Source organism: Hemitrygon akajei, chromosome 6, assembly GCF_048418815.1.
Source record: "Hemitrygon akajei chromosome 6, sHemAka1.3, whole genome shotgun sequence".
NCBI classification, from domain to species: Eukaryota; Metazoa; Chordata; class Chondrichthyes; order Myliobatiformes; family Dasyatidae; genus Hemitrygon; species Hemitrygon akajei.
Genome location: NC_133129.1, coordinates 68,315,312 through 68,338,720, shown reverse-complemented (window position 1 = coordinate 68,338,720; position 23,409 = coordinate 68,315,312). Strand labels below are relative to the sequence as shown.

At 42.9% G+C, this 23,409-nt stretch overlaps 1 protein-coding gene across 2 annotated transcripts in view; it reads right to left on the bottom strand.

Moving 5' to 3' along the window:
- The window catches only part of musk (muscle, skeletal, receptor tyrosine kinase), a 177,094-nt gene that overhangs the window by 108,986 nt on the left and 44,699 nt on the right, over positions 1–23,409 (bottom strand). The window contains exons 7-9 of one of the 2 annotated variants that reach the window (XM_073048585.1): positions 20,315–20,344; positions 10,439–10,563; positions 9,371–9,530 (exon numbers count right to left, since the gene is read on the bottom strand). In XM_073048585.1, coding sequence (XP_072904686.1) covers positions 9,371–9,530; positions 10,439–10,563; positions 20,315–20,344 — 315 coding nt within the window. The remainder of the gene's footprint in view (positions 1–9,370; positions 9,531–10,438; positions 10,564–20,314; positions 20,345–23,409) is intronic. The other variant, XM_073048584.1, reaches the window with a different exon arrangement.

Here is a 23,409-nt window from a genome sequence, read left to right as displayed (position 1 = left end):
GGTTGAGATAAAGCGCCTCGAAACCACCTTGAACTACTCCAAGGTCATTGTGGGTACAAGCATGAAATGAAGTTATCACCACTGTAGCTCCCTTTACCACATCCCAAGAAGCTTTCTAATCAATCGAGTGCCTTTACCAGGCAGCTGTACTGAAGGAATTGCTGAAGTCTATTTGTGTACAGCCACCTCAATAAACAGCAGTTCAACAATGATCAGAAAATCTGTCCTTACTTATATTGTTGACTGATGGGCACTGTAATATTGGCAATGGAGACTCTTTTCTTCATTATATAGGCAACTCCTGGATGAAGCCGGTCAGATAATGGAAAATTCTTCTTAGTGAATTCACAAATCGCTCTCCGAAAATTTCAGATACGTAATAAAATTCATTATTGCAGAATTTATGTGGGAAAATTAGTAAACAAAATAATCAAAAGGGACAACAAATGCTGTTGATTATTAATTTTTCATCACTCAATACTGTGGGGCAATAGGATTTGAATCAAGTTTGCTATGTGTACATCCAAACATACAGTGTTATTAACAATCTGCACAGCCAAAGGTGTGCTGGGGGCAGCCTGCAAGTGTTGCCACACATTCTGGTGCCTACCTAGCAATGCTCAGCAGATCCCAGTTCATGCCGATCACTGAACTCTAGGCTAGTCAATTACAGAATCCTGAATACAAGATCTGAAACTCCCGTCTCATCAATTTGTGATCCCAGGAAGTCAATGGAACTTGTTCTGCCTCCCTGCATAGATCTGACCCTAAAACCACTGACAACTCACTGACCTGACTGTCCACTCTCTGCCGGTCTAACATCAGATGCCCATGTCCATGTCACTGGTCTTCGAACATGGAGCGGAGACTTAGACTCTGACCTGACCTCCAGTTCTCTCCGATCCCTATTTCTAAACCTTAACCTGACCTCTAACTCCCACTCTGTCCCCAAAACCAACCTTATGAACCTAAAAAAAAACAACCAAATCTGAACTGCGACTCAACGGAGGTCGTAGATCAGCACCCTCTTGGATTTGATGTCAATTGGGTTGGCAGTCACAGTGGAGTCCCTCCTTTGCTGCACTCTCTCCAGTCCGAGGATATGTGAATGGACAATTTCTCTGTTGTGCTCTCCTCTCATGCCCACTCCCTAACTTGATCCATAATTCTTTCACTTCCACCAAGTCACACACTTTAACCCATTATCTTCCGAACTCCTTCTAAACCACCTTTCTCTCATGACCCCGATCTCTGAATCTCATCTGTCTTCCTGATATCTCCACTTCCTTATTCCTTTCCAAATTCACAAGAGAAAACACCTCACAAACGAAGTGTGTGCTGCACTCTGAGGCATCTGTTCACATATCCTTGGACTGGATAGAACGCGGCAAAGGAAGCACTCAGCTGTGACTGCCAATCCAGTTGACACAGTGATGTCGTATTCAGATCTTATTTCCCCACAGAATTGAATGCCTATAAATAAGAATTTATTTTTCTTTCCCTCTTGCCTTGTCCATCCCTTGAGTCAAATATTGGCTTTAGCTGTTAAAGTAATGGCAGTTGGCTTCACTGTCATCATGGATAACCTGGCTTAAGATGAGTGAAAAATGTCACGGGAAAACATTTAGGTTGCCACGGTAGCACAGCGGTTAGCATGACAGCTTGGGGTGTCGGAGTTCAAAGTTCAGTTGTGGTGCTGTCTTGTGCACTCTTCCCCTGACCACGCTTTCCTCCGGGTGCTCTGGATTCCACCCACAGTCCAAAGACATCCTGGTTAGTAGGTTAATTGGTCATTGTAAATTGTGCTGTGACTAGGCTGGGGTTAAATAGGTGGGCCTCCAGCATGGTTACTGGGTGGGGTACTGTAAGGGCCTGTTCTCCGTTTTATCTCTAAATAACTATCCCATAGGAATGTACCTCTGCTTATAACATGGGTTTCAAAGGAAAAAAGAGACTTCATATTACAGAAAGTTGTGATATGGTCATTTCTTTAGGAATTCAAGCCCTCCATAATAAAGGGACTACCCATAGTGTAACAGGATATACTGTATTTATGTAGACTCGGTTAATGTTTCGTTCGGTAGTCAGCAACCTCAACCAGGGAGTGCTCGTTCCGTCCTGCACTGGAGTGTCCATCTAGACACTGGCTTATGGGTATCAGGATTGAGACTGGAACCCCGGACAGGAGACAGGAGTACACCGTAGCCTCAGGCCCGTCTCCATCAGCACTATGGGAAATATGACTGAATGTGTGTACCTGCATTTCACTTTCTCTGCAACCGCAACCTTAACACTGTATTCTGCATTCTGCCATTGCTTTTCACTACCTCAACAGCAAACCTCCTCAGTAGTGCCTCCTCTCTGGCGACAGACGGAAACTGAACTCCTTTTGGACTCAGGCTGAACTGCACAGGACAGGGAGGAGGTCTGGCCCCTGCATATGTAGCACGCAGGCCCACTTGTGAACCAGATCCCCAGGTATGGGTAAATAGCCCCACTGCCTTGAGGGCAGCCTCAGGAGAGACGAAGGCTACGGGCATAAACCCAGACAGCAAATCAGGAGGGAAGCCCCTCAGGCAGCTGGATGCCATTGAACATCCTTCTGACAGCTCCTGCAGCCAAGCTGATGCCAAACGTATTGCTTCATGAGCTTTGCTTTGGACTACGCTGGTGAGGCCGAGAGGGGGATCTTGACAACTGGGCATCTCAGGATTTCCATACCTTCCACCCAGGCTTGTGATGATCAGGGAGCTTGATCCAAGATGGCGGCGCGACACAGCTTGCAGCGGCCACTCCGGAACTGATTATCTGTTATTTGTGAAGTGGGGTGCCGTGCGCAATCATAATCGATTGAAAACGGACGTGGGAGCACAGAGGAACATCGGGAAATTCAAGGAAGACCTTCTTCGTTGCTGCTGCTGCTGTGGGGTCTGGGACTCTGCTGGGAAGAACAGGCCCCCAGTCCTCGGGGTCGCATTGCCGATGGCCATTGGCGGGGCCGTCTTAATACGCTCAGCAGAGGATGGTGCTCAGAGAAGTTGTGCCGGAGGGGGTGGTCGTCGGCTTGGAGGTTCGACGGACTCAGGTTGCTTTCGGTGTATGCTGCGTCTGCGAGGCTGGTTTCGACGGAGCTTCCATTGTGTGCTGCGTCTGCGAGGCTGAGTCGGGTGGCGCCCTGGAAGTCCATAGCGGGGGTACTCCCTTCTGCCGCCGGCGTGGGATGGCGAGTCTGTCGGGACCCTGGGGACTTGTGGAAACTGTGATGATTTCTTTTGAACTTACAGTCCTTTAACATCTTGGACTATTTTTACTGTGCCCATGGTCTGTTTTTATCAATTATGCTGTTGTTTGCACTGTTGTAACTATATGTTGTAATTATGTGGTTTTGTGCAGGTCTTGTAGCTTTAGTTTTTGGTCTTGTTTTTGTCTGGTGGATTTGGAGCTCCTTTCCGGGGAACACGCTAGACGGTAGCGTGATATTAATACGCAGCAGCCTCTCCAGACTCTGGATTGGGGATTGCCAAACGTCACGTGGATTTTTTGGTAGTCTGTTTTGTCATATGCTTTTGTGATATCATTCTGGGGGAACGTTGTCTCATTTTTTAACTGCATTGCATTTGTGGTTTCTAAATGACAATAAACTGAATCTGAATCTGAATCTGATCATCATCGCCCAGTCACCTTCAAGACGGATGGATGCCAACCAACAACAACCTCAAAGTACTTATTCTTTGAAATAATCTGTACTGACAGCATGAAAAACAAAGTTCTTCACTGTATCTCAATCAATGCAACAATAACAAAGAAATTCCCATTTAAACTGGACATTAGCCAGTCTGAAACATTCAGCTTCAAGCTCCGCCAACTCCCATGTACACCAAGTCCGGGACTTGATAAAATCTGGAGTTCACTCTCGCTTAGAGTGGCTGAGACGAGTCGAGTCTCTGATGGGGAGGAGCTGGATAAAGAATTAAGTGGATTCAGTGGCAATGCCTTTTAATGTTAGGAAGTGATAGCTGGATTTCCTCTGGTTGGATATTGTCTTGGTCTGGCTCTTGGGCCGAAAGGCCTGCTTTTGTGCTGCACATAACGATTAAATCAGAAATTCCAACTGTGCCTGCTATTTGTGGCTCTAGATATTTGTCTAACTTCAATGTCAGGAATTCTGCTAGATTTACTACTGAAGGTATTCGACTCGCAGAACAATGAGTCACTGATAACTGATTTATTCTGTACTATTTGTGTAGGTTACACCCCTTGTGGTTCAGTTTAGAAGGGCCACTCCTTTTTCCAGAAACCTCAGAACATCAAGCTCTGCCAACTATTGGGGCAAATGCTTGGCTGTCCAAGGCCATCTGCTTCCAGGGAGTCTAAACTGTGGCTTCTGAGATCCCATAGGACTCGATTTGAAGATGGTCAGATGAGATGTCTAGGCTCTTGTTTAATACTTGATGTACCATCAATAACTCTCCCTGAGATGTGAAGTCGAGATATCGGCTTTTATTGACTGGAAGAAAGAACAAGCAGTAGTTGACCGCCATACTACATCCTGGAGAATGAGGGCCGGGCTCAGGCCTCAATCGCCTTTATACCGGGGTCAGTGGGAGGGGCCACAGGAGCAGTCAGCGGGGGGCATGTCCAGACAGGTATATGTAGTTCACCATAATACTCCATCAACAATCACGTGCACAGGATATTTCAGTGGTGAACTGGCAGCCCCACTACATGCTGATTGACTACACTGTTCTTCCTGCACTGAAGTAGCACGTACTTTTCCAAAACACATTAACAGTGACACACGCTGGCATGATGAAAAACGCAACTTTACACATGGTTTTGAGTGTGTTGATTTGGATTTCCAGCTTTTACAGACTGTCTTGTGTTTATGAGCTTTTATTGACAGTTCCTGGCTATTCAGGCCTGGCCTTGGCCTGACTGTTGAAGTCGGCCAATTTATGGGAAGGTCCTTGATTTAGAGGAAAACATTCTGAGATCTTTTATGGACTTGTTAGAAATTCTTTCAAAAAATAACTTTGGTAATGTTGGCAAAGCCAGTAATTATCCCCCTTCCTTTATTCTTCTTAGAATTTGGTGATGAGCTGGCTTCCAAAACCATTCACCATGTCATGCAGGCTCTCCCGTAAGTGTAGTTGGGTCAGGAATTGAGTTCCAGGATTTCAACCCTGACCTGGCAAAGGAATAATAAGTCAGGATCCTGTGTGGCATGGGGAGAGGAGGAAGAGGTGGTGTTTTCATGCACCTGACATCCTTAGTTCTGGTACCGTCACTATGTTTGCTGTTCTTTGTGATATTGTCACCACAGACCTGGGGGTTGCCCAAGTGTGGCTCCACTGAGATCAGACAAATTACTGGCTTGGACTGTGCTTAAACTGGCTCGCTTCCTCGTGGCTGCATTTGACCTTTTGGGCCTGCTTGTCTTCCAGTGGCCTCAAGCCCCCTCTGATGGGGCTGCCCTGGGAAGCAGAAACTTTGGACTGGGGCAACTAAGCCTTATGTGAGCCCGTATCCTCCTGTTTCATCCTCAGATCCCTAGACAGCTGATAGATAGTGTCAAATGACTCTGATTAGAAACAGCCGAAATAAAATTAAATAGTTTCAAAAATTAAAAATTGCTTTCATGGAACTGTGATATTAAAAACTAATAAATGTATTTAAAATGCACATATATAAATTAACTGAAATCATTTATATTGATTGACATAAAAGGGAATGATAAACAGGTACTTAATTTTGGTTGTCAGTTTACTGAAATTTGAAGATCTAGGTATGCCAAGGTGGCTGGTGTAAAGCTGATGGGTCAAGTATGAGGCCAGCCAGCTCAGGGCAATTAGAAACAATGAGTGCAGAGGCACAGCAAGAGGAACCAGCATCTGACCCCCAATACATTGTATTCTTGCATATTGCAATACATGGTATAGGTTAATATGGTAGACATGGTCAACACATGAGAATTCTTGGCAGAATGATCAGTATGATCAGATCCAATGTGTAAATTTGTTCACTGGAAATCTAGAGGGTGAAGTTTGTACACACACCAGGGTTTCTGTCTTTTTAGTACCTTGTGAGAGATATTAAGAGATATTTTCTTGTAAGAAAACTGTGAAAGTCTTCTTTACTTCTCCACAACAGAAGGGAGCCAGTCTTTGAAACCTATCCAATCTGTCTCCAAGCCTACTTTTCTCTCTCATTAACCCAGCAAATGATTCCTTGACAAATTTATTAATTGAGTTTTCTCCTTTTTGAATCTTTTACATTTCCCAGCAGTATCTCCCCTTTAGTCCCAAATTAATGGACACCTAGTGATTTGTTTTAGGTCATGCTGCAGATTTCTTTTAGGCTAAAGATTTCCAATTTGCTTGGATCATGGGAGCAGGATGTAGATGTTCAGCCTCTTGAGCTTATTCAGGCCTCACTGGAATCATGCTTAGTCTGTGACCCAACTCCAAAGGCCTGGCTTTTCTCCAAATACTTCTGCATTAGAGAAACATATCGGTCCCAGATTTAAGCTAGCAATTGATAGGTTATCAATTGCCATCTACAGAAAATTGTTTCAAACCTCTATGTTCCATTGCATGTGGAAGTGCCTCTAAATTTACCCTCAAAGTCTGGCTCAAAACCACATCCCTTAGCTCTAGATTCCTCAACCAAAGGAAAGAATTTCTCTTCATCTGCCCTATCAATTCCCCTTACCATCGTGAAATATTTCTTATTCAATCTTACCTGCTGGGTTTTACCACTTATTCTGGTATTTATGTTGATAGTTAAGACCATAAAAAAAAGGAGCAGAACTAGACCTTTTGGCATTTGAGTCTGCTCCGCCATTTCGTCCTGGCTGATCCACTTCCTTCTCAGCCCCATTCTCCTGTCCCCCCTCCATAACCATTCATGCCTTGACTAACCAAGAATCCACGGTATCAACATCCGCTTAAATGCACCCAGTGACCTGGCCTCCACAGCCACCTATGGTAATGAATCCACAGATTCACCACCCTCTGGCTAAAGAAATTCCTCCCTCATCTCCAGTTATGTTTGGCTAATTTTTACTAAGGTAGTGAAAATGACATTGGCTCTTATTATTAAATAACATTTGATTCTTTTTGCTTTAAGTACAGTGTGTGTTTCTTCTGTAAGTCTTTGTATGGTTCTGAGCATGCACAGTAGCCATGCTAAAGAAGACAACAATCCTTTATAGTGCTCAGCAGGAAATTGATACACTCTGCAAGTAATTATTGATAGAGTGGTTAAAACACCTTAGTTTACAATGACAATCTAGTTTAAATACAAAAGAAAAGTGCAGACTGATCTAATCTGTAGAATTTTGTGTGAACTGAGACTTTGGAATTGTGCCAAAGATTTACAAGGATTATATCTAATCTGAGAGGTTCCTCTCATCGGGAAAAGTTGAGCATATTGGAGACTGTCCAAGTGAGAACTTTAAGGTGGAATGAGTTGAGACGGTTGAGGTGGAACTTTAAGGTGGAAAGAACTGAGGGGGTAGACATGGAACTGTAAGGTGTAAAGAGTTGAGAGGGTTGACATGGAACTGTAAGGTGGAAAGAGTTGAGAGGGTTGAGGTGGAACTTTAAGGTGGAAAGAACTGAGGGGGTAGACATGGAACTGTAAGGTGGAAAGAGTTGAGAGGGTTAACATGGAACTTTAAGGTGGAAAGAGCTGAGAGGGTTGACATGGAGAAAATATTTGAATTTATGAAGGACAAAACCAAGGACCATAAGTATGTAAGAAAAAATGCACACCCAGACAGAATCTGTAAGATTGACATAGCATTCTCAAAATGATCCAACGATACAATTTCAAAGAGGAACAACAGAATTCATGTTGGTGTCTTGGCCAAACTTGTATTCACTCATCATCATGGAAAACAGATTGTCTGGACATTATTGTGTTTCTGAAAGAGAGAACTTACTGTGGAAAATTTGGATTAAATGAGTGATGACACTTCAACTGAGCTTTATTGCTGTCAAAGAGATGTGTGAGGTGCCATACTTTTTGCACGTCTTTTCCTGATGAGACAGAATATACTTACAAGCTGGGTCCCAAAAAATAATTCTATTACTGCACAAGTTTTCCTCTTGAAACAATCATCCTAAGGTAATGACCATTATTGTGAAATAGGGCCAAACATGAGGTAAGTTTAGAAGCTGCCAGCACAATGGAAAATGGCCAGGCACATATTAGTGAGGATCTTTACCAGCTGTCCGTTCTTTCTGACTTCACAGCTGAGAACATAAACAATAGTCTGTGGCCTCCCATACGTTGTTATTAAGTTTTTAATTGCCCACGGGGAGTATTAACACTACAATGTTGGCCAATGAATTGGAAGCAAGGACAGAGGAAAGAGATTCATTGAATGCCAAGCCAATTGCAGTAAACAGAGTCTCTGAGTTCATAAGTATCCAGTCTCCAGTGTCTGACATACTTTATTCGATCATTGTCTGACTATATCTCATGCAGAGAGTGACACTCTCAGCCTCTCTACCTAGACATTGTCTGCCATTCTCCACCCAGACAACTCTAACCATCTCTACCCTGAGTGCCTGACCCAATCCACTCAGACAGTGTCTAACTCTGTCTACACAGATAATGTCTGACCTATTCCACAGAGACACTGTTTAACGCTTTCCATCCTGACAGTGTCTGACGCTCTCTACCCAAACATTGTCTGACCTCTCTACCCAGGCATTGTCTGAGCAACTTTGTTCAGACATTTTGATCTATTCCATCCAGATGATGTTTGACACTCTCCATACAGATGGTACCTGCCTGTCTTCAGTCAGTCGGTGTCCGATTCACTAGTGTTATTGCCTCTATTGTTACAATTAGCTGAAGTGTCACTAATGTGTGACACTCTGTATCTGACCAGTACAACTCCACAACTAGTCTTATTATTAAACAAATGACCATCTCACCCATTCTGATTGGGTCCTGAAGAAGGGTGTCGGCTATTTACTCTTTTCCATAGATGCTGCCTGGCCTGCTGAGCTTCTAGTATTTTGTGTGTGTTGTTTGGATTTCAAGCATCTGCAGATTTTCTCTTGTTTGTGATCATCTTATTCATTCATCAGTGCATTCATCCCATGTTAAAGACTGCATATAGAATGGGCAACTTACAAATTCTTCATGTTGTTATTGCCCAGTGCTGTTGGGAAATCTGTATTTATCTGGGATTTATTACCTGCTCTAGATGGAGAGCTGTAGAGAATGCAACATTCAATCCCAGTCACCTTTTTACAGTGAGGAAAACTCCTCTCCCAGAACATCTACCCACGTTTGATGCTAACCAAATTATTAATAGAAGCAAGACATTCTGTGTGTAGCGTTCTTCACTGACCTGTGATATCCACAGTAGCAGTGGCTTTTGCTGTGGTACTTCCTTCACTGTGTTTGTTGGTGGTCAAGCAAGTGAACAGCGAAGGTCTAGTAACGTAAACTCGCAGCCTGGACTCCATCATCTCTCCCTTGATACGATTCTGCATTGACCCCTTGGGGACCTGGAGGAAGAACAAAATAAAAGCAGGGATAACTTCCAGTAATTTCTTCCCCCTCCCCTTTCTTGCTTTTCAATTCCCCACTCTGGCTCTCCTCTTATACCTCTTCATCACATCCTTCTGGTGCCCTTCCTTCTTCTATTTCTTACATGGTCCATGTTCTTCTCCTAACTGTCTTCATTATCTTCAGCCCTTCACCTATTCCAGCTTCTGACTTCATTTCCCCCCTCCTCCACACACCCATCTTCCCCCTCACCTATCACCTGCCTGCTTGTACTTCTTGCCCTCCCCCAATCACATATCTTATTCTGGATTCTTCCCTCTTCCTTTCCAGTCCTGATCAAAGGTTTTGACTGTTGACTGTTTATTCCCTTCCATAGATGCTGCTTGACCTGCTGAGTTCTTCCAGCAGTTTGTATATGTTGCTCTGGGTTTCCAGCATCTGCCTGAAGCCAGTATCAATCAGCTAAGCCTTTCCTCCCTCTTGCCTGTGGGTAACTACTGACTGCAGAAACTGCCATAGATTGTAAAAGCTGGATACAAAATCATCACACAGTACAGCTCTGGAAGAGGCACTTAGGTCCATTAAGATTGTGACAGCCCATTCTCTAGCTCCTTTTAATATTTATTTATCCTTCAAATTTTTACCCATTTCCCAAAATAGAATGCAATTGGATCTGCCCATAAATTACCCCATGGAGATTTTGAACTCAATGCCTGATCTGAAAGTCATAAAGTAAAACCTCTCACCCAGGGATCTCCAGATGTCATTGCTTTAATTGCAAGGTAAGTGAAACATTCTCGTAATGTCCAGTGCAGGAACACAACATGTACTCTCCTGCTTAAAGGATGAGAGTGACTCACGAGCAACCACCAACCACTCCATTGAAAACTGCACCAAAGAGACTCACTGCTCTCCCGTTCTCCAACCACCTGATGGTGGGAATTGGAAACCCGGTAGCTTTGCACTGCAGAGTCACTTCGGAACCAAAGCTGACATTTTGTGATGTGGGCGCCTTTACAATTCTTGCAGGGACTATGGGATAAACAACAAAGATATAAAGAACATCACTCAGGTTAACGTTTCAGACAGTGGCCTGGAGGCTAGCTGGCTTTATTATGTTTTCATTGAAATCAGAGAGCATCTTTCATTACCTCAGGATGTGGCAGGATGAACATTGGCACCTTTGTGATACAGGAGATAAAGCAGCCAATTTCAGGTCAGCAAGCATCCACACACTGGAATCTGATAATAATGTGAACAGTTTTTCCCAGAGCTGGTGAATCAAGAATTAGAGAATATTGTTTTAAGTTGAGAGGGGAGACATTTAATGGGAACCTGAAGGGCAACTTTTTTTTTCACCCAGAAGGTGGTCAGTGTATGGAATGGGCTCCTGGAGGAAGTGGTTGAAGCAGGTACATTAATATTTAAAAGGTACTTGGACAGGTACACAGGTAGGAAGATTCCACGAGATATGGACTAAACTCAGGTAAATGGGATTAGTTTAGATGGGAACTTTGGTCATTATGGACCAGCTGGTCCAACAGGCCTGTTTCCCGGCAGAAGGACTGTATAACTCCAATAATCATATACTCTTTTTTAGTGCGTCATTAAGAGATTGCACTGCTAAACAACTCTCCTGTTCTTCTTATGCCTCCTTCTACACCTCCATTCATGGCCCCAAACAGTCCTTCCAGGTGAGGCAACACTTCACCTGTAAATCTGCTGGAGTCATCTATTGTGTTTGATGCTACCGATGTGGCCTCCTCTACACTGGTGAGACCTGTCGTAAATTCGGGGACTACTTCATCAAGCACCTCTGCTTCATTCGCCAAAAATGGGACTTCCTGGAGGCCAAACATTTTAATTCCGATTCCCATTCAGATGTGTCTGTCCATGGCCTCCTCTTGTGCCAAGATGAAGCCACCCTCAGGGTGGAGGAGCAACACCTTATACTCCATTTGGGTAGCCTCCAACCTGATGGCATGAATATTGATTTCTACTGGTAAAAAAAATCCCTCCCCCTCCCGTCTTCCTCCATTCCCCACTCTGGTCTTTTACCTCTTCTCACCTGCCTGTTACTTTCCTCTGGGTCCCCTCCTTCTTCCCTTTCTCCTATGATCCACCCTCCTCTCTCATCAGATTCCTTCTTCTCCAGCCCTTGACTTTTCTCACCCACCTGGCTTCACCTATCATTTTCCAGCTATCCTCCTTCCCCTCCCCTGATCTTTTTATTCTGGTGTCTTCCCCCTTCCTTCTCAGTCCTGATGAAGGGTCTTGGCTCGAAATGTCAGCTGTTTATTCATTTCCAGAGATGCTGCCTGACCTGCTGAGTTCCTCCAGAATTTTGTGCGTGATGTTTATGAAGTCTTTTATGTTCATCAAGAGCACTAGACTGGGCCTCAGTTTGAAGTCTCATTCATATGGAGTCTAGGCTGTAGGATCAAATCTTTAACAGCAGCATTTTGCAACAAAGTTAATTGCTTTGGAACGACTTCCTCAGCTTCAGCTGGCAGGAGATCTTCCCCTGCATGCCAGCACTTGGCAATATCATAAGAACAGACTGAATACTTGGTACAGACAGGCCTTCCTGCACTTGGATTTGCCTGCAACCTTATCCCCAACTGGCAGTGTAAGATTCAAGTAAATGCCCAAGGCATCCTGAAGGGCTGTAATTACAATAAAGTAGAATGCTCTCATTATGACTGATGAATAATGTCCAAGGAACCCACTTGGTTGGTACCCCACCCACCACCATAACAGTCCACACCCTCTACGGCCAGAGGAAGTGGTTGAGATGGGTACAGTTGTTTTTAAAGAACATTGGAACAGGTACATGGAGAGGAAAGGTTGAGAGGGGTTAGGACCAAATGCAACTCAGGTGGGCGCCATGGTTGACAGTGGTGAGCTGGGCCAAAGGGAGGCACAAGAGACTTCTGATGTGGGAATCAAGAGCAACAAACAACATAATGACCAATTCAGCCGGTCAAGCAGCATCTGGGGAGGCGATGTTTTGGGGCAGGACCTTTCATCTGGACAGAAAGGGCCTGGGTCCATGCTGTGGCAATGAACAATCTTGAATCTTTTACAGGTAAGATGGTCCATGTGGGCTCTGCTCAATGCCTTTACTTGCTAAGTATTCTGATGTAGCATAGAAAACCGTTGCATAGTTCATCAGGCCCCATGCTGACCCTTTCAATCAGAGGTTTTGCTCTCACTGTTTGTGGCCTCATCCTCTAATTCCCTTCCAAACCATTATTCAATTTCATTTTTCAAATGAGATGTTTTCACTCTTTCAGGTGGAGACTTCCTAAACCCAGCAAATCCATGAATGGACTAAAATCATCTACTTTTTCTATAAGCTGTTGATGCTGGAAATCTTACGCAACAGAAAATGTTGGAAATGCTCACTAGGTCAGGCTGCATCTGTGGGAAGGGAAACAGGCCAGTGATCTTTTATCAAGATCTCTGTTAATATCAACTGTTTCTCTCAACACAGATATTGCATGACTTGTTAATTATTTTCAGCATTTTCTGTTTTCATTTCAGTTTGTCTACATTTAAGGTAATTTCAGAACACGAGGCAATGCAGGTCAGCAAGCTTAGACTAAAAAGATTGCAGTCAGCTGGAGAGAGCTAAGGCAGCAAAAGTCATAACATATCTGTGAATTTAACAGGAATGATTGCAAACAAGTATCTGCAAAACAAACATTTTATTCCATTCTCCCTGCTCTATTCATTCCTTGACTGAGGGGCAAGAGCAGGCAGCGTAAGTCTCAGCAAAGTCCACTGGCTCCACAGCATCACCCACGTCAGGCCCCACTGCCAACATTCTCACCCGATTTAGTTTTTCCCAGACGAGGCTATTCTGAAGTTCTCTTGGCCCATCTTCTCCCTCTCACATCAGCAGTTCTTAGAAATGGACATGGCCCCAAAATGTAAACTTCGTTTCTCCAGAGATGCTGCCTGAATGCTGAGTGTTCTGGCATTTTTGATTTTATGTCAAATTTTCAGTATTTACATTTTATTTGCTTTTAGAGCTGGGAAAATCAAGAAAGCTGGGAAACAAAATGGAACCTCTTTCACTACCATTGACTATTCTCTGATTATGTTTTTTGCAATATTGTCTTGTGCCGTGTGACAGTGTTGCAAGTTTTTCCTCGTACCTGTATTCCACCACAGTTGCGCCCATGGTAATACATTTGACATGATTTTTACTGTCTGTGACTTAGGTTACTTCAACTGACTTCATTCTTTTTCTTCTAAACTTGCTGACCTGCATTACCCTATATTCAGAATTTGCCTCAACTGTAGAATCATTGTCCCTATTTTATTTCAAAACTGTACTTTATCCATGATAATATATGCAGGAAATTCAATCTGTACATGTAGTTCTCTAAATTCATTGTGCCATTTTGTAATTACATTCTTCTGCAATGCATTAATTCCACGTCTCTCTCCATCTTAAGCCATGTATGTAATCCTCATTCCTGTTTCCAAGTCCTTCCCATCCTATATCACTTCACTGAGTTCCAGACATCCTGGCTTGCCCTGTGCTTACTTTCAGTTCTAAGTGGAACAAAATACAGCTGCGGATGCACAATAATGTTAAATGGTTTCTAACATTTACCTAAAAAGCTTGCACATAATTGCATTGTGCGTATAAGCTCTGCAAAGGGCACAAGCCTCAAGTACCTCCGCAAATTCCTAACCAGAGGATTGAGACTTGCTGTCAGTTAAAGTGCCAGGCCATCTACCAAAGTAACACACATCTATCTCAACTCTCTGCTTTCTAATATGTAACCAATCCTCTATCCATCCTAATACACCACCCCCAAATCTGTGCACCCTTATCTTATGGATATGTCTTTTCAGCGGTACCTTATCGAACACCTTCTGGAAACCCAAATAAATCACATCCATCTGTTCCCCTCTATCCACTGTGCTCACTGTATCCTCTAAGGACTCCAGTAAGTTTGTCAAACAGGACCTGCCTTTGCTGAATCCATGCTGTGTCTGCCTGATGGATCCATTTCTTTCCAGATGCCTCGCCATTTCTTCTTTAATGATAGCTGTATTTCCCAAATACAGGTGTTAAACTAACTGGCCAAAAAGGCAGGTAACTATAGGCCAGTTAGTCTTCACCATCTATGTCAGAACCTGTCCACTCCCTGGTGTGGTTTTGGAGCATGAGGAACATGTGTTGGCAGATTATCCATTGTGCTCAATAATGAGCTAAATGATTTCTATTCATTTCCCCCTCCCCATTTTCAAAAGGCTCTGACTCACAATGGGATGTGCTTCCAACTATTTTATAGGTCTTTAATTAAATAATTCCTGAGAGCCTTAATAATGCTGGAAACATCTCAAACACCAGTTGGGAAAATTATTTACTGAGTCCGTGTGTAATTGATGTCATCATATGAACCAAAGAGCTTTCACAATCTTTGAAGATGCCACAAAGTGCTTACGGCTGATGAAATATTGCTGAAGTCTGCATACTATTGTAATGTAGGAAGCATAATTTGCTATGTCCAGTGATAATACCCAGATAATTATCTGGAAACTCTGTTGCAATAACAACTAGCCACAGATTGCTTTGCATTACTATAGAAATTGTAACAGCCACTTTCCAGTCAGTGAAGTTTCGTTTGAAGCATTCCCAGGATGTTAGGGTAGGTGGGAGACAAGTACAGAAAGAATAAGCAGGAATACGTTTTTGGCCCTTCAGACCTCATCAAGGACCCCTTGCCATCCAGCCTATGCTCTAGTCTTGCTACTAACATTGAGCAGGAGGTACGGGAGCCTTAGGTCCCACACCACTAGGTTCATGAACCAGTATGGATAACTTCACTCACCTCAGCTCTGAACTGATTCCATAACCTACAGACTTACTTTCAAGAACTCCACAACTCTTATTCTCAGAATGAAATAGTTATCTTTTTATTTGCACATTTTGTCTTCTTTTGCACACAAGTTGTTTGTCAGTCTTTGTCTATTTTCATAAATTCTATGTTTTCTATGTTCTATGTACTTTATTTTCCTATATATGGCTGACAGAAAATGAATCCCAGGGTAGTATATGGTGACATATACATACTTCAACAATAAATGTACATTGATTTTGACCTGCTTCATCATCCAATACCATCATGTCTGGTCATTTGCTTCACCGCCCTGATCCTATCTTCTCCAATTTGACATGAAGAATTGTGCCTACCTGCTTCTTGAACTAATTTATCAACTTAGCCTCCACTGCCTTTTGTAGGTAAAGAAACATCTCTTTCTCCCACAAAACAATGGATTTTTAAGGATATCTAAGGCAATGAAAATAATTACGATTCTGATAACTCGTTAGCATCTGCAGCATGTGACCAGTTGCTTCCTGTGCTGTTGTTACATTCATTTATTTTTTGAGAAACAGTTTGGAACTGGCCCTTTGAGCCACACCACCCAGCAACCCACCTATTAAATCCAGGACAATTTACAATGACCAATTAACCTACCAACTGGTACGTCTTTGGAATGTGGGAGGACACTGGAGTACCTGGAGGAAACCCACGTGGTCTTTAGATGTTACACAAGCGTGGTGGTGGACAAACCCAAGTGCAGCACACGGGCACGGAGACAGAGTCGGGAGGCGTTATTGACATAGTGAGCGTGGAATCGGTATCCAGGAGCGATGCTAGACTTAGAACTGGCAGTCCTAAGAACCATGAAACAAGGTTACTCACACCAGAGTCAGCCAACAAACTGGCAGCTCCTTGTTGTGATCGCAGGGTCTTTATCCTGCATTTTCTGATGGAAAGCAGGTGTGTGTAGTTAGTGGAACCTGGGAATGATTGGAAACTAAACGAGGGGATTGAGGCCCAATTCCTGAGGTAAATAGCCAGGTGGGGGTTTGCCAGAAGGAACCATGACAGGAGAACGTACAAACTCCTTACAGACAGCAGTGGGAATTGAACCCCAGTCGCTGGTACTGTAAAGTATTGTGCTATCATGCTGTCAAACTCTGTAACATACGCACATAGAAAAATATTATCCTCACTCTCTGTAAGTTTCTTTTAGTAGCAAAGTACCAAGAACTTTTTTGGCTGCCCTTCTCTATCTTAAAAGGGAAATGACAGAATGCTACTGAGACAGGGAGAGTTCTACCTCTAGTCTTACACTCCCTTAAACAGGAGATATCATTTTCTCCATTCGCTCAATGCATGCAAATTAGTATCTTGACAATTTCAGAGTATTCTTGACAACTGCCCTCTTAACCTTTTAAATTCCAGGGAATCCAACCTTACCCAAGGTGGGAGATGTTCAACAGATTGGCATGCCTTATTTCTTAAGTGGATGAAAATAGTATCAGTCTCTTTCTGTCAAGTGGTCTCACCCTATCATTAAGTCAAAAGTAAACAACAATTTGGTGCAGCTTATTAAACCCACAGGGTTACAGTTTTAACATGAAATCTATTCCTGCACTATAGAGAGAGCCCACTTCAGTCTGCCTCATTTCCCCACACAGACCCTAACCTGGGCAGCTACTGTACTGGATCACTGACTAAGTGATCCATGGGAGTCACAGATTTTATGTGGCCTGTCTATGTTGTTGGAATAACACTAATTTGGAAATTCTATCTAGAAGTTCTGCCGAAGGGCTTTGGCCAAAAACGTTGACTGTACTTTTTTTCCATAGATGCTGAGTTCCTCTAGCATTTTGTGTGTACTGCTCATATTTCCAGCATCTGCTAGTATTTTTATAGTTGACACATCTTCTAAAGAAATATGTGCATTTCTACAACACAATTCACTGCCTGGGTACACGCTGTATCATTTTTGCTTGTGGGAATCACAGCAGTGAAAGCGTGCACAAGGGGATCGCACAGACATCAGTGTGATGATTACTGGACAATTTGTAACAATGATGTCAATTCAGTGATAAATGTTGAACGAGAGAGGAGGAAGGAGCCCGCAGCTTGTCTGAAAATGGCTCAAGGGGTCTTTCACACCACCCAAGATGGCAGATGGAACTCGGTACAGTGTCTCATCCAAAATAGATCCATACAGAACCAGTCCTCCTAGTCCAACGAGCTCACGTTGGTCAGCAACCAATCCTACACGAATCCCATTTTATTCTCAGCACACCAACTCTCTACAGATTCACCACCTACCTACACACTAGGGGCAACCTGCAGTGGTTAGTTAACCTATGGTCAGACGAAGTACCTGCAAACTGCAGCTGGGATCAGGATTGGATCTGGGTTTTTTTGTAGCTGTAATACATATCCCTACTACTGACACCATCACCCTCTCTGGAGAGGACACCAGTTCTGATAGCCCGGAGGTGCCTCGATAATACTCACAAGTGTCAGCCCAGGAATTTGTGTTTTGTTTGGATAGTGGTCTTAAACTCCTATTCAGAGTCTGAAGGGCTTCCCAACAGAGCTTCAGCTGACTCGTAAGTGAGAGCGAACTAGGGATATCTGACGTAGCTTTGGAAGCGGTGGCAGTAAATGAGGTGAACTGTTACCCGAAGTGGCAGAGAGGCTGTAACGGAGAGTGCTCGGTAAACATACTCTGCACACGTGCGTATTCACACGCACAAACGTTACCTTGGCATTCTGCTGTTGTGCTGAGTGTACTCACTTCAACGTCTTTCCCTGGTATATTCTAATAACGAGTCCTAAAGTGTTTGGCTTTATGGTGCCTTTCCAGCCATACGTGGTGGAATATTCCTTTTCTTTAGTAATGTGGATGTGTAAATGGGTTTATCTTATTTATGTACAATATTTAAGGTAGATACTTCAGTTTATTTTGTAATATGAATGGAACTACATTATGAGGTACATCATTTTCTGATTCATGTGTAGTCTGAAGTTAACTTTAAAAGGGCAGTTCACTCTCAGAAGTAGAGGGAGAGATATCGATTGAGATGTTCAGAGTTTACACTGGATAAAGTATGGAGCTATTTGCTGTTTTTTCTGGTAGACATCTTTCTGTAAATATTGGCAGTTTTCTTTTTGCCAAATTTTTCTAAGTTTGATTGTTTTGATGCACCAAATAAACACCCTTGCACGAAAATGCTTCGCGACTCCAGCCACCTTTTGTCCGGTCAAAACCCATGTAAGTAGCGGTAGGACAGCTGGTAGAGCTGCTACCTCACACCTCTGTGAGTTCAGTCCTGATCTCCTCCCACATCCCAAAGATATGTGGGTTGGCGTCTTAATTAGTCCCTGTAAAATTTGCCTAGAAGGGTGGTTGAATCTGGGAGACATTGGTGTGCTTAGAATAAAATAGAACCAGCATCTGCAGATTTTCTCTTGTTTGTAAAATAGAGTTAATATAGTGTTAGTGTAAATGTGCAGATGATGGTCAATATGGACTCTATGGCCGAAGGGGCTGTTTTTATGCTGTATCTCTCCCTAAATGAAGCAAATATTTAACCAACTCCAGTCATGGACATTCAGATATCCTGACTGTTTTTGGAGAATTGATTGGGCTGTCACTGTCCAGTTTCTATTTAAATTCATATGAAAATATGGATGTACACTTAGAAAGGAATAGAACAGGAAACTGGCACAAAGTGAATGGAAGACAATTAAATTTGGAAGCAACTTAATGACTTAAGCTCATAACAAGACAGAAGGAGGCTATTTGGTCCATTGAACCCCTACCATGAAACAATAGCAGCATAACTCTTTGTAGCATAGGCCAGATGGACCAAATGTAAGTAAGTTATCCTGGCTCTTCAAGGAAAAGTCAGGAAACACCTCCTTATAAAAAGGAAAGAGGGAATTTGAAATTCTTTCCCTCCAAAGAGCTCAGGGATAGTTATAAACATTCAAGACTGAGACTGATGGAGTTTGGTTATCCAGATAGTATTAAAGGATATTTGAATCAGTTTGGTGTGAGATTCATAGCCACCATCAAATTAATTGGTAGAACATGTCTGAAGGAATAAATGGCCTCTTTCTTGTTTCTTTCTTTCAAGTGCAGTGTATGGAGTGGGCAAAAGTTTAACATGGTAGTACCAGGTGGGCATATACACTCCATGGCCATTTTATTAGGTACAGAAGTGGACCATGTTGTCTTCTGCTGCCATAGCCCATCCAATTCAAGGTTCAACATGTTGTGCATTCAGAGATGCTCTTCTACACACCGCTGTTGTAATGTGTGGTTATTTGAGTTACTGTCGCCTTCCTGTCAGCTTAAACCAGTCTGGTCATTCTCCTCTGACCTCCCTCATTAACTAAGCATTTTTGCCCACAGAGCTGGCACTCACCAGATGTTTTATATATTTTGCACCAGTCTCTGCAAACTCTAGAGACTATTGTGCATGAAAATCCCAGGAGATCAGCAGTTTCCGAGATACTCAAACTACCCCATCTGGCACCAACAGTCAAAATCACTTAGAATTTCTTCCCCATTCTGTTGTTTGGTCTGATCAACAACTTCACCATGTCTGCAAACTTTTATGCATTGCGTGCCTGTCATATGATTGGCTGATTAGATACCTGCATTAACAAGCTGGTGTACAGGTGTAGCTAATAAAGTGACCATTGAGTGTACTTCCATTCTCTCAGTTCAATGAAGGCTATCTGTTCTGCCTAATTGACTAATTTTACTGTTTTAGACCAACTATTATGCTTTAGAATTTCTGATTTTGGTATTACAATATTTTGCAGATAGCCACATTTAATGTAAAATAAAAGCAATGAAAGTTCATCAAAGCAATGTATCTGGAATGACAATCTATTTCCACTAGACACAGTCGACATGGACAAGCTGAGGATACCTTTGAAGTCCTGCAGAGTTTCATTTCCTTCTATCACCATAAAGAAAAAAAAAGTGTTACAACGAGTAAATCTTCCAGAACGCCAAAAAAGAAGAAATAAGGTTAAATGTGGGCACTGTAATCAAAGCTGTTAATCAAACCACAGGAGCAGATCCGTAAGTGAAACATTAGTCCACACATACTTAACCACCATTATATTGATAACTCACCCTTAAGTCAACAGTGCATCCTGAGATAATGAGATGTGACAGGAGTGTGTTGATCTCTGAATGTGTTCATTGCTCATAGATGATTTCAGATTAGTGCAGAGTGTGGGGGAAGCAGATGATTAGAGGTGGGGGTTGGACAAATGGTAAAACTCTTGGGAATCGGATGTTGGAGGTGTTGATGTAATTCATAGAACATATTAATGTGCCATGATGGAATTGTTGACTACTCAGTGTTTTGTAGAGATTTGCGATGATGCTGATGGTAAGGAAACGTCCTGTCGACATAGTCAAACAGTCAGCGTCAAGGCTAAAAACAGATGGAGAGCAAGCAAGCTCATTGCCAGGCTAACTAATTACTCGTGATTATTTTAACAGAGGCAAATATTAGCAGCTATGGCTGATGATGGCCATTGGTATTAACCCTCTCCATCTCCCCAACTCCAATGGACCAGAGCAAGTGAAGAAGGCATTTAATTAATAAAAAGCCCAACACATCTTAAATGGCAGCGAGCATGTGCGCGCATTGGACAAGGTTTTGCTTCTCCAAGGGAGGCGGCACGTTTCATTACCATATGTAAGCCAGCTCCCTACCATGCATTTGGGAGCTCGACAAATTCAAATGCATCTGGTCCAGTTATTCTCAATTTTGAGAGGAATGTCAACAGAACTCAGCACTTTTAGGGTGGGTTTCCTTCAGGCTACGGGTAACTGAGGTATGGCTTCATCAAGAATTAGCTGTTCACCAGAAATGACAGGCGTTTGACCAGACTATTTGTCTCTTTATCACAAACTGCCTGACTGTTCAGCAAACAGGTATCAGCACCTGCCTATCCTGGAGGGGCCCGTCCCTTCCATATGTCTACTGCGGGCTGAGTGATTCAAACTTTCCTCGCCCCTTTCCATGTGGAAATCTTTGACTTCTAGTGATGATCAAGCTGGGAAACAGAGAAAAAGAGGTTCCAATGAGGTCATGACATGAAATCTAACCAATCCTCGTAATATACACAAAATGCAGGAGGGACTCAGCAGGCCAGGCAGCATCTATGGAAAGGAGTAAGGAGTGGACATTTTGGGTCAAGACCCTTTATCAGGACTGGAAAAAAGAGATGAGAGTCGGAGTAAGAAGGTGGGAGGAGGGGAGGAAGGTGCACAAGGTAGTAAGTGATAGGTGAAACCAGGAGCAGGAGAGGGGGTGAAGCAAAGAGCTGGGAAGTTGTTTGGTGAAAGAGATAAAGGACTGCAGAAAGGGGAATCTGATAGGAGATGATCGAAGGCAATGGAAGAAGGGAAAAGGGGAGGAGCACCAGAGAGATGTGATGGACAGGTAAGGAGATAAGGTGAGAGAGGGAAATGCGAATGGGGAATGGTGAAGGGGGCAATTACTGAAGGTTTGCAAAATCGATGTTCATTTATATTTTTTAAAGTATCGGTGGACAGGAGAAATCAGAGAGGGGGGGGGCAGTGAGAGAGGGTTTCAATAAACTCCCATCGAAGGGAAGATTTAAACTTTGAAATGGTTTCCCTTGTTTCTAACAGAACCTCTATGACTTTCCCCTTGCCAGTCCACCCAGCTGCCTGAGTTTCTCCATTTGCTACTCCTCCCACTGCCCTTTCACTCCCTCTCCATGAACACAAGTATTGCTCTTCAATCACATCTTAAACATAGAAGGGCAAATTCCTTCACCAAGTAACCTTTATCACCACAAAACCATCACAGTTCATGATCTGTATGGTAGATATGACTAGAGGATTAACCTTCAAAGCCAACTTGATGGCATTTAGTCAATAGTAGAGTAGACTTGCCCAATGGGGTGATAGTGATACATGCTGGATTCAGGCCTAAATGACAAATTAGCATGTTCTAATTATTCCCAGTTTTGAAGTGAATCAGTAGGATTCAGCACTTAGTTGAGTTTAGGATGGTTTTGCCCGAGGCTACGGGTTTGTCTGGCTTCATTAAGAATCAGTTGTTCATCAGAAGTGACAAGAGGTGATTAGACAGTATGTTTAGGTTTTCATCAAAAGCTGACCAACTGTTCTCAGCACTTTTACTCTTGTTGAAGAGATTCCACTTGGTGGAGTTAGTAATTTAAAGGCAGATCCTGACATAGAACTTTATCTACACAATGTATTGAAATACAGTGTTGCATAGATGAAATGGGCAATTTTGTTTACCTTTCTGAGTAAGTTAAAGTTCAAATTTCAAAGTAAATTTATATTCAAAGTGCATATATGTCACCATATACAACCCTGAGATTCATTTTCTTGTGGACATACTCAATAAATCCATAATAGAATCAATGAAAGACCACACCAACCTGGGCATTCAACCAGTGTGCAAAAGACACAAATTGTGCAAATACAAAAAGAAAGAAATAACAATAATAATAACATAGCCATTTCAAACTCACATAACTTACAGAAATCAGTAAGTGGAAAAACACCAGAGATGTGCTAAATTAAAGAGAAAATTAAAAGACTTTGGAACATGAATAAGGTACACATTGTCCCAATAGTAAATATCTACAATTGGTGTCATCCCAAAGTCACTACACAATAGCATACAATAGTACAGTTAGACGAGAAGCTAGACTGGACTGCCAACACAGATGCCTTGTGCAGGAAGGCACAGAGTCGACTGTACTTCCTTAGAAGGTTGGCGTCATTCAATGTCTGTAGTGAGATGCTGAAGATGTTCTATAGGTCAGTTGTGGAGAGCGCCCTCTTCTTTGTGGTGGCGTGTTGGGGAGGAAGCATTAAGAAGAGGGACGCCTCACGTCTTAATAAGCTGGTAAGGAAGGCGGGCTCTGTCGTGGGCAAAGTACTGGAGAGTTTAACATCGGTAGCTGAGCGAAGGGCGCTGAGTAGGCTACGGTCAATTATGGA